This window comes from Monopterus albus, unplaced genomic scaffold (genome assembly GCF_001952655.1).
Source record: "Monopterus albus unplaced genomic scaffold, M_albus_1.0 scaffold192.1, whole genome shotgun sequence".
Lineage (NCBI taxonomy): Eukaryota > Metazoa > Chordata > Actinopteri > Synbranchiformes > Synbranchidae > Monopterus > Monopterus albus.
In genome coordinates this window covers 903,749-916,191 of record NW_018128072.1, presented here as the reverse complement: position 1 = coordinate 916,191, position 12,443 = coordinate 903,749, and the positions used below count along the sequence as shown (strand labels likewise).

Here is a 12,443-nt window from a genome sequence, read left to right as displayed (position 1 = left end):
GCTAGAGGCGAATAGTCATTGTAACTGGTTGGGTGGGGCTTCTTTGGAAGTGGAAATATTGTGGCGGCCTTGAAACATGTGGGAACAACCACTTGGCTCAGGGAGATATTAAAAATGTCCGTGAGGACATCCCTGAGCTCCTCGGCACAGTCCTTTAAAACATGACCAGGTATGTTATCCAGTCCAGCTGCCTTGTGTGGGTTAATCCTGGAGAGGGTCTTCTTCACGCTGGCTGTGGACAGACACACAATCTCCTCGCCTGGGGGCGAGGTGGTCTTCAGTGCTGGTGTGTTGTTCTGTGTTTCAAAGTGGCCAAAAAAGTCACTGAGGGTGTTCAGCACAGAGATGCCACTATCACAAATCTGGGGTGAGGGTTTGGATGGCTCACCAGAGACTCTGTGCATCTCTAGTGTTGCTGAAGTGTCCAGATATTTTCTTGCTGTATTGGCATTTTGCCTCCCTGATTCCACGGGACAGGTTGGCTCTTACTTGCTAGGCCTGCGGTGTCGCCGGCGCTAAAGGCTGCATCCCGGAGCCCTCAGGAGTCTGTGAACCTCACCTGTCATCCATGGCCTCTGGTTGGCATGAACAGTAATATTTTTGCAGTAAGTGACATCATCAATGCACTTTGATGTATGCTGTGACGGCCTCAGTGTATTCCTCTATATCTATGTGATTGTTGTGAGTGGCTGCTTGCTTGAAAATGTCCCAGTCTGTAGTGTCAAAACAGTCCTTCAGAGCACAAGAAGCCCCCTCCGGCCACACACGTACCTCCTTTTGTGTTGTTCTGATGACTCTCACTCTGGGTCTGTATGCAGGTCTCAGCATGATGGTGATGTGAGACCCAGGTAGGGGAGGGGGGAGGCGTTGTATGCTCCCTTGCATGCAGTGTACACAAAGTCCAGTGTGTTGTCTCCTCTCATCAGAAAGTCCACATGGGATGCAGATTGGGCAGTAAAACCTTTAAATCCACGTGATGGAAGTCCCCAGCTGTGATGAGGAATCCGCCTGGGTGGACCGTCTGTTGTTCATTGATGGCCTGGTAGAGTTCATTTAGTTGCTCACTCATATCTCTGGTGTTAGCAGTGGGAGGAATGTACACAGCTATCAACAGAATTAATGAGTACTCCCTACATAAATAGTAAGGCCGACACTTGATGATAATAAACTCCATCATTGGAGAACAGTGTTTATGAATAACAGCAGCGTCCCGACACCAAGCATTGCTGATGTAAACACAAACTCCCCCTCCACATGTTTTACCTCCTTCCACAAGGACTCGGTCAGCTCGGTAGCATGTTAGCCCAGCTAGCTGGATAGTGGAGTCCGGGATGTTGTCGTTTTGCCGTGTCTCCGTAAAGATGAAAACACAGCAGTTCCTTGCATCATGCCGGGCAGATCTCAGGAGCTGTATGTGGTCTATTTTGTTGTCCAGTGAGCGTACATTGGCCATAATGAGGGATGGTATCGCGGGTCTGTGTGAGCTAGCTGCTAGCCTAGCCTGCTATGCCTCCAAGTTTGCCCCGCTTCTGTTTACACTCGCAACGCTTCTGGCACCTCCTCTCAGGGGGTGATGCAGCTGGCATGTTCGATGATGTAGGAATCCGGCAAAGAAGCCCCAGGCCTTGAAGTTCCTCTGTAACTTCCTGGTCCAAGTTGAAATGTTTTGACTTGTATCCTATATCCACAGGGCACTGGAGACTGTATGTTGGCAGCAACGTAGATGCTGAACTACGTGCACCAGAACTGAAACACAATAAACACGAACACACACTATAACACACATTTTTAGGTACACAGCATAGAGAGAGAGAGGCCGCTGTGTTCGTTCGCGCCGCCATCTTAAAGCTATGTCAGTGGCAAAGAATTTGGGTATTTGCCACACCACCCTGTACCTTTTTTTCTTTTAAGACAGAAGTTAGGCATCAAACACCAACTGAGAGCAATGTAGGCTACTGAACCCCCAGAAGAACAAAAAAAACAGTGATTTTTATAGATACAGTACATGTAAGTTAATTTGTACCATTTTAATATATTTGAATGGATTTTGCAATTGTCCCTATAGACCAGTGCAACTGTCCCCAGGCATGAGGTCAGTCGCAACATCTGACTTCTTCTCTTCAGATGTAAATTGTTTTATTATAATTACACATATTTTAATGGTATGGCTAAGAAGCTGGCAGATATATGTTTAATATATTAAAAATGTGTACATAGCTCAGTTAGTCAGAGACTAAGCGTAAAAAGTGTTGCAGCTGTCCCCATGTTACTCTACATGAGTGCAGTTCTGTGTGTTTGAGCATTAGTACTGCTGACAGAGGCACACGAGTAATTTGGAGACATAAGCGTACTGCAGATAACTAATGGCCTCTTACTGGGTGCAGACACTTCTCATATGATGGAGGAGCAGATACAGGCTGCATAAAAGTAAAGTCAGTGTTAATTTAGTGTTAATCACACAGGTGTATTAAAGCAGATAGCTGCTGTCCAGATGAATGGATTCATCATGGATGTTATGTACCCACCAATTTCCTGCAGAAAAATTCCATTTGCAAACTACACTAAAATTGGCTCTGTGGTTTCACTGCATTTTCTCCAAATGAAACTATTCTGGACACTGGAAGTGTTTATTTTCCTGTAACAGCCTATAGCTTGTTTAGTTCCAGTTGTGTCCTGTTCTGTCTGTCTCTGATTCACTCTGAGTTTGCATCCCCCTCTCTGTTGCCCCTCCATTCCCATCCCCCTTCCTTGCCCTCCTGGAGCAGGAGCATGGCTGGCAGTTGGCCCCTCTCTCTCTGTGCCACGTATGAAACCTCGTTGTAGAAGAGCCAAGCAGGGCTGGGCCACTAGGAAAGCTTTCCACAAGACCAGGGTGAGTCTTAAATCTCTCTGGACTGTGTTGAGTGAGGAAGGAAAGGGCACTGCAGCTCATTTTCTTCTCTAAATCATTTCATTTTCAGCCAGTGCAGTCCATTGCTGCATCTACCTCAGATATCAGTGTTCTGTCACCTTTTTACCCCGCTTTTCCACATTTTTACTGTTCTCTCTTTCACATGATTTTCATATCTCAATATGTGTCCCTGTCTGTTGTTCTTTTGGTCTCTTCATTTCACTTTTGCTTCCAGTAAAAATTTCTAGCACAACTTCAGGTTCAATGACAAATTTGTTCTCAACACAGCAAATGTTGCTGTTGGTTTCAGCTCTCTGTCTCTCTGTCAGACTTTCACTTTCCTCAAAATGTAGTGTGTTGCTGTAAAATGCTGTCCTGGCCCCTCTCATACAAACACGGGCTCCTCCTTCACCGTCACTTAATGTCATTAACAGGTGGCTGTCTAAAATAGACACACACACACACATACACACACAGCAAGACTGTTACAGATACAGGCATGTTTTCAATTATGCTGTGAGGACTGTCGTCATGCAAACAAACCACCCAGCAGCACCTCTGCTCACTGATTTAAGATTACAAACATGTACAGAGTAGGAACAGGGTGCTGCTGCTGAGACTCAACACTAGCTGCAGGCACAGCGTGAGGGGCAAAGACACATTTAATCATAAACAGTACTAACCAACCAGACTGCAGCCCCCTCCCCTGTTACACTCACTTTCCATAACCCTTACATACCTCTTTCTCCCCCTTCTCTCTCATCACCACTCCCAGCTCTATGAAGTTTCAAGCGTGACGTCTTCCTGAACTGAGCAACATACACCAAACAGGTCAGACTTATTCTTCTTTTAACTCAAGTGCATCTTTATTGCTTTCTTATGCCCAGGACACACAGATGCCAGTGGCTTTCGGTGTTGAAATGGTAGAAAGGGTTTTCTCAACATAAAATGCACCCGTGTGTACAAGCGTATCCTCTGCTCAACGGATACAGAACCTAAATCGGTGCACCACAGTTTCTGCTGCACTGTAATTCACAAAAACACATAGCAAACTAAGCAATCGTCTTTTATCCCCTGTAGAGTAGCCTGGCATGCTCTGACCTCTCTGATCATTGTGTGGTTATGTGATCCAGGTTTGTAATTCTGACTACTAATGTGGTTTTCAACAGCTGCTGTCTTGGTTTTTTTATTGCACTTAATGTTGGACAAGTATTCTATGGTGCCGGTGCTATTCCAATCTTTCAGAGACATGCACATACTGTACCTGCTTTTGGTTTGCTCTTGATAATACAACGGTTTATCCCTTTGCAATGGTTACAATCAGTTAGTGCTAGGTGATAAGCTGATAAGACAGTTTATCGAATGTGGCTGTATTGTGATGATATCATCTTATAACTACTGTTTCCAAATAAGTTGTAGTTAAAATCTAACTTAGCACATGTTCATTTGGCATTGGGGCTGATTGTAACATCTGATTTTCTTCAACAATTGTGTATGTGATAGATTGGTTGGTTATATAAATAAAAACTGACTTGACTTGAACAGCTGCTGGTTCATTTTCTGTCCAATTAACGAACTAACCACATCAGCTCTAACTGATTTCCAAGTTCTACTGTCAATAATCTTATTTATTTCTGGTTGTGTAAATACCGGGGGTAAGTCGCACATGTGCAAGTCTCAAGTCCTACCTTCAGGTCTCAAGCAAGTCCCAAGTTAATGTGGTGAGAATCAAGCAAGCTGAGTTTAAACTTCAAATCAAGTCATGCAAAATTCTGCTGCTCTACCCCATTTTCCACATTTAAAATCGGTTACAAGACACTGATCACAAAAAGCTGTTTTATTTTAATCATTAACAAAAAGTGTTGCAGCCTGCTTACACCTTATAAATCTTACTGACGTTTTGCAGCAAACAAATCCTCCTATATAAACAACGAGTGGGGCTCTGAAACTGTAATATAACCCTGAAAACAAAAATTTACAACACAATTTTAGGACACCTACCAGGGCATAAAATAAACACTGTTATATTGAAATAAATATAGTCAACAAGATCTGTATTCTTCATTCCTTCTCTCTTTTTATTTCAAATTAGAGGCTACTTTATGGTCATTGTCAGGGCTAATAACAGCTAATGTTACGAGAATATCACGTATTTAAGTGAAATTTTCACAAGCCCCCTGTGATTATTAACACAGCTATTAAATAAAAGGCATGCCTTTCATGAGCATCAGAAACTCGAAGCGTGATTCGAAGCCAAAAGCCTGAACTTAATGTTAGCTTTCTGGTTAACGTTTGCCTAGCCAACAAGTTAGCTAACGTTAGCTGCTAAGACATTCACATATTTACCTTTCTTTGTGAGTGTTGTAGCGACCGATGAATGCGGATGTGGTGGTGGTCCTGTTGCTTATTTTTGCACTGCATGCCGCTGTTCTCTTTTTATTACCGCCACTGACAACATAATCCTTGAATCTAGATATTATTGTTTTCGAACTGCACCCTTCCATGTTAACCGCATCCCGCCACGTCCCAATGCCCTTTCGTGATCTACCGCGTTCTGGTAGGTTGCCAGGTTTGCGCACATTGCACTAGAAATTACCCAATTGCGTTTAAAAAAACAAAATATCAATAGCTAGAACAATGCAAATGTTTAATTAAAAAATGAATTAATTTTGAGTCAACTGTCTCAAGTCTAAGTCAAGTTGAGTCTTTTACCATTGTTAGTCAAGCAAGTCTCAAGTCCTCAGATATGTGACTTACTGTAAGTCCTCCACCTCAGGTAAATACATTGATAAGAGTATTTGTATACTGCAAAACTCTAGCTTTTGAATTTTCATGTCGAGCACTACTCCAAAACACTGTATGGAAAGTAGCTGTGGGATCATGTAGTGCCTTGCTTAGATAAAAGCTGTGATGCTTTCAGCACAAAGCTCTGAATTTAGTTATCCATTGTCTGTATGTGGCCTGCTGGTGCTGCCTTCCTAACTACCCAGGCCTCTTGTCTCAGCTATGCAACTTGTTGGATTGTACAGCAGACTTAAATGCTGCAGCCCCCACTCTCTCATGGGGCTCAGTCTTGAATTATCACCTCTCATCATGCACACTGTACAGAGCGGTGACACTGTTGTGTCCAGTCACTGATGTTGTTTAAACTACTCCAGAGGGCATATACTTAACAGAAACAACTTCATAAACCTGGACTAACCCACAGTGCATATGCCTCCCACAGTGATCAAATGCATACTCAAAAAGCAACAGCCATGACTGCACATTCCCACTATTTGCTGGTACACGTAATGCAGGATGGGAGGTATTTGTGGCAACCCTTTATCCCCTCAGATCAAATGGGATCTGTGTCTAAGCCAGAGCTAGTGTACCTGCTTGGAGAAGAGCTGTGTTGTCAACTCCTCTGGGAAAATAGAAGACGGGTGGTCCAGACTGGCGCGGCTGTGTTATCTATCACCTTGACCCCGTAACAACCAACTCCACTGGTCCATCCAGCCCAGTTGTTTCTTCATCTGAAGCAAAATCTGCCTTTCAGGGAAGCACCATATGGCTTATCTACTGTTGGCTGAGAGCACGTCATATGGCTTTTAGGGAGGGAACACTGTAGATGCCGATAAAGCAGTAGGAAATTAAATTTTATGCCAGTGATGAAACAATTTTGTTTCATGAAGCATATGCTGGCTCGTCTTTCATTTTTCTGTTTCATCTCTCTGTTTCAGAGGACTGAATGGAAAACAGAAGTTGGGTCTCCTGGTCCTGCCTCCATCGCTCCCCATTTTATCATTACCTCCAGCCCATCCTATCCAACCTTAACCACACAACTGATTTCTCTTTCCTTAGGCTTCCTTAGATGTTTTTAATTTATTATTTCCTCCCTAATCTTTAACCCAAGCATCCAGTCCTTTCTCCTGCACTTCCTGGTTGTGTCTGGCCAGTTAAGATCACTATGTGGTCCAACTTCTTTGTGCAACAAGATGAAGAGGGTCGACTTGGGGTGGCAGGAGCTGGACAAGGTTGGGGTTGGGGTGGAATGAAATTTGGAAGAGGACCGAGGAGAACCCACAAGATGAGCGACAGCCAGGAGGGAAAGATCAAGCTGGCATTTTTTGTGTCTATCATTGGTGTGACCCTGACGATCCTGGGCATGGGGACAGAGTTTTGGGTGGAGCTGGCCCAACCAAAGAACTTCAGTGGCAACCAGACCTGCCAGATGGTCCATTATGGCCTGTGGAAGGCTACCGCGTATCTGTGTGAGTTTGTGTTCATGTGTCGGTGTGTTCTCTGCGCTGCCTACAAGGTGAGCAGGTGAGGTTTCTGGAGGGAATGTGTTTGTTTTGTTACATCCACTTTTCCACTTTTCTGCAAACTGGGCTGCCCAGCAATGCATGTCTACATTGTGGCTGCCTCCATGCTACAGTATGTGCATCAGTATGAATGAATTAATAATTAATGGGGTCACATGATGTTTCACTAAGGAAAAAAAAACATATACATGTAATTGCCACAATTCTTTTTTTCTTCTAAAGGTGGACTGAGGCAGGTACTGGAAGAGCTAAGAGATAGATGGGCAAGGCAGGTGGAGTTTTCCTTTTTCCCTGTCTCAGGGAAGCCGCTTAGATCTGAAGAAACAAAAAAGAATATCACCATACATGAGAGATACAGATCTTGTATATACAGTGCATAACCACTACTTACATACAGTACATCACTTTGAATGATGATGTGTAACAGGATTGTTTTTTTATATCCAGTCAAGGACTGGCTGCTTTTAGCTGGCAGATATAAATCTTTGTGACTCCAAGATAGTCTGTTGGTGTGTGAGAGCAGCCAGGACGCTTCTCACAATTTTTCTCACACTATTGGCCCATGCCGCCTGTCACAGATGGCCGTGGGCTCATCATGTTTGGAGAAAAACAACTGTTTTTTGCCATTTCTGCTTCTCCATTTCATGTCCCTGTTTACATGCATCTGGCTCCTGTCCCGAGCAACTTGCGTTCCGTTGATGCCGTGCCTGTCATCTCAAGAGCAGTCATCCATCCTCATGACCTGCTGGAGAGAAACATGACAGCTCAATAATTATAGCCTCAGCAGGGGGAGCGAATCAGAGCAAATCAGTTGTCAGTGATAGCATAATGTGTTAAAGAAATCAGTAGGCTGATAAATGTTGTGTCTGCTTCAATAAAAAAATGTTTGCAAATGTGTTCGTGCGCAAACATATTTGTGTGTGAAAGAAATGTGTGAGAATATGTGTTTGTGTGTGCAAGCATGTGGTCATCCTGAACCACATAATATTCAGTTGGTGAAAGTCATCACTATGCGCTTGTGAAGCCAAGTGGAATCTGACTACTTCACAGTTTTTGTCTAAATATAGAGAGGGGGAAATGAGGATGAGGGACAGACAGGCTGAGGGAGTGTATGTCTAATGCAGTATTAACCAACCCCTCTGTGTTTCCTCCCCCTCTTGACATCTCCTGTTCCCCTCACCTCCTGCTCCATCTGTGGCTCCCCTCTCTCTTCCCCTTCACTCACCACCCCTCCATCTGCCTCCAACTCACTCCTCCTTTTCTCTATCTCTTTCTCTGAGCATCTATCCACTTTTCTTGCATCCCCTCTGCAACTTTTGCTCACCCCACATATCCTCCATCGGCCCTATACACCTCTCCTTCTCCCCCTCTCCCATCCACCCTCTGTGTTTATCGGTTTCTCACCTTCTCTGGCAGCACCATATGTGCGCTGGTGGGCAATGTGTGTCTGTGTAGCAGTTGGGTGTCTCTGGCTATACCAGCTAATGCTTACCACTTTGATACAAATAGGAATGATCCCTGAAAGAACAGAATGCATGGATGCACAGGAGGCACATGACAGGAGACCACCAACCATCCACTGAAGTCTGTTTTTGTCAGTGTGTACATGGGTTTGATCTCTTTATCTGATCTTTTCTTTTTACCCACAGAATCCAACTGCACCTACTTCAAATTCTTCACATCTGGGGAGAACGCGGTCATATTCAAAAAGACCACTAACAAGAGTGAGACATTATCCTTTGCCCTACAAATTTTGTTGTGCATACAGATAAATACTAACAGTTACACAGAGGCTAAATCAATAAAGATGCTCGCTGCTGTGCTCACAGGACCTTACTGGTGGTTTTTGCATGTTTTAGCCCAGTAACATCAGCTGTCAGCCAGCAAAGCTAAAAATGTGTGTAGATGGGCAAAACAAAGTGTTTCTAGCGTATACTGTTTTTCCTGTTGTTTATCACCTTTTTTGGGGGGGGCTGTGTGTAGATGGGCAAAACAAAGTGTTTCTAGCGTATACTGTTTTTCCTGTTGTTTATCACCTTTTTTGGGGGGGGCTTCTTCTCTTTTGTGCCAACAACTGTTTCAGTTGTATTTAAATTAATAAAATAATAATAATATCTGGGTGATGGTGTGTCAGAAAACAAAACTGGCGAAAACTATTGTGAAATGTTGAGCTGCTTGTTGGGTTTCATCTGCTCAGGTTTACGCTGCCAATAAAATCTTTTTTTGAATAGAGCTACCACATGAAATGGCACAACACTCCTTGTTTGTATTTTCCTATTTCAACTATCAAGTTCAACAAGTAAAAGCCCAGTGGATTCAAACTATGGCAGGTGGCTCAAGTGTTCAAATGTCTGGTCCTACTACAGTCTCCACACTACATTTCAACAGTAAAAACTTATGGATACCAGTTTTCCTACATTAGTTTTCACAGATTCTTGCATGCACTTGTATACTGATCTCTCTCCTGTTTTCACATCTGTTCACTGTCCTTCACAGATCTGAATCTTGCAGCAGCTATTTTGGCCCTTCTGAGCCTGACCATGATGGTCACAGGCTCCATCTGTATCGCCATGTCACTCAGCAAAGGAGTGCACTTCTTTCTCAAGCCAGCCTCCTTCTGTTTCATCCTGTCAGGTAGAACTTTACTCTGGAGAGTTACAACTTTACACTTAGCCACGACAAATCTCTAACTGACTGATGATTAGCAATGTTTATTTGGTCCTTATGATCGGTAGTGAGTAGACATTACTAAATGTGTCTCCCACAGCTTAGAGAGCACATTGTATTAAATGATCTCCTGATGTTTTTTGATTTTGTTTTGTTTTAATTGCTCTGATATCTCCAGTTCTTTCCCTCCTCTGTGCAGGTGTACTGGTCCTTCTTTCCATCCTGATATTCCACCAGTCCATGCTGGCCCTGCTGTCCAGTGACCACTCCATACCTTTGCACCATAAGCTGTCCTGGTCCATAGCTTGTATGGCCTCCGCTGGCGCCATTCTTATTTTTGGAGGCTTTCTTTTCATTATCCTCTCCCTTCCTTTCAGCCCCTGGCAGAAATGTTTCCCACACAAGAACAGTGGCACCTAACACTTGAATGCTGAAATATGCATATAGTATTCTTGATGTTCTGTTTGAGAGCAAGGACAGAATAAAAGCCCATTTTTGGAGGGCTGCTGTTGGAATTGAACTTGTCAGAGATGTCATACTACGTCTTAATTAAAATAAATACAGAAAAAGAATCCACACATGATGAAGTCCTCTAGAGTTAGGCAAATATTTTATGTTTTTTAGTAGAAAATACAAGGAGGGGGGACAGGACTACTGCTAACTGTTTAGGTTTTAATGTTTACTGGGGTCATAGATAAGCTTGTTAGCCTACCTGTAGCTGTACAACCACACAAATATAATCTTTCTGCTAGCACAAGTAACAAACACATCTCTTTTTTTAAAACCTTTTGTAGGTGGTTTGATATGATAAAACATGTTTGTCCATGCCCTCTAGATTTACCCTTAAGTGTTTTTGTTTTTTTATCTGACTCCGCTATTGGTAGAACTACATAATTTGTCTGTGACTTCCAAAGTCATTACAAATCACTGTTGAAAAGTAAATTCATTTTACAATGTGACAGTGCTATGGTTAAAGTTTGCTTAGGTTTAGGCACAAAAATAATTTGATTGCAAGGAAGGAGAATGCTTTGGGCTGAAATAAGTACCTTGCTGAGGTTGGAGAAACATTGTGATTTGGGTTGAAATGACTATTTCATTAAAATTAAGGGGCCTTCATCTTCATGGCAACAATGGTTAAGGTTAGACAAAGAAAAAATCAACGACACTGACACACTGATGATACAAAATTATAAGTTTTATGATACAAAATTATAAGTTCTAAGTTGTCCAGGTGTAAATGGGTTTCTATAGTTGAAAATTCCTAACATACTTTTGGAATGTATTGTTGTCAGTGAAGCAACATATGCCTTGTTTTGATGCTGTCAATAGATTATGGATGAGTACTTTAAAATGTTACTTGGCATATCTGCTACATGTTGGCTTATGAACCGAGTCAAACAGTATCATAAATATTCTAGCAATAAGTCCTATGAAGCTTCTTAACACATAATTCTTGATTAAAAAAGCTTTCATTGCCATTATTTATTACTTACTATATGCGTTTTACAGCTATTGTAAGAAGGTTGCTTCAGTATATTAATGTATGTTGAATAAAATCAACTGTGAGAAAAGACTAAAATATCATTTTGTATGTACATAAAATTAATGTGTTTATACTTTATGAACAGGTCACTGTTTGTTGTGTTGTCTGTAGTCACTTTATTTGCAAAAAATAAGCCATAAATGTACTTTATTTTTGTCACAGGATGCTCATCCTCTCTACTATTCTACATAATGTAAACTGTGTTCAGTTCCACTCATATGTATGTACAGTATGTGGCACCAGTTTTACTTTTCATTAAAGGGATTTGACATAAAATAATTGCCTCTATTTGTTTGCTGATGTGACACCCTGTCTGCCCTCAAGCTTGATATTCACCCATTTTCCCCCTTTCACAGTGTGACTCCTAACCTCTCTGGCAAACAGCCCCCCTCCAAAAAACCCCCGCTCCTCTATAATTAGGACAGTGCTCATTGAAATGCATTTCACTGCAGTGGTTGCAACCTTACCCTTGAATTTCAACTATGCATCCCCAGCCTGCCCTCATGCCTCTGTGCCCTCCTCTACTTCTCCACCCTTGACCTCAGTGCCTCACTTTCCCTGCTGTCTACAGGGGGGACCAGCAATCAGTAGTCCTCCTTCCCAGCTCCAACCCCCATACACACAGACAACTGGCCAGTCAGTTCAGAGACATCCCAGTAACGACTGTCACACTCAGTCCACTGGGGAGTTGAGTGGCATTCAGTCACTTTCACTCACTTGCTCACCTGCAAGCACCCACACATGCTTTAACTCAAGGTGATCAGAAGATGAATCCATGACACACTATCCTGGTTGTATATATAGCTGTTAATAGCGCTACTAACACTCAGTGACAAATGACGCATAGGCACTGGTTGCATGTTTGTAAATGGAAACGGACTTCCTAGAATTCTTGATACAGTACCTATAGCCTGAAAGTGGAAGCTCGCCAAGGAGGAAAACCTTAACAATTATTATCCATATAGTGCTAAAATATTAGTGGCCATAAAGTTATAAAAGGTATTACTCACACCTGCTGTAAGGAATGGTACCTGTG

The 12,443-nt window shown here is 42.6% G+C and overlaps 1 protein-coding gene across 1 annotated transcript; it reads left to right on the top strand.

Moving 5' to 3' along the window:
- The first annotated feature begins 27 nt into the window (after positions 1-27).
- On the top strand, positions 28-11,641 carry cacng6b (calcium channel, voltage-dependent, gamma subunit 6b). The gene is made up of 7 exons (XM_020617589.1): positions 28-1,410; positions 2,763-2,872; positions 3,666-3,721; positions 6,613-7,198; positions 8,797-8,921; positions 9,694-9,831; positions 10,064-11,641. Exons 4-7 carry the CDS (start codon positions 6,840-6,842, stop codon positions 10,282-10,284), a joined length of 843 nt encoding a protein of 280 aa, XP_020473245.1. The 5' UTR covers positions 28-1,410; positions 2,763-2,872; positions 3,666-3,721; positions 6,613-6,839; the 3' UTR covers positions 10,285-11,641.
- The last annotated feature ends 802 nt before the right edge of the window (positions 11,642-12,443 follow it).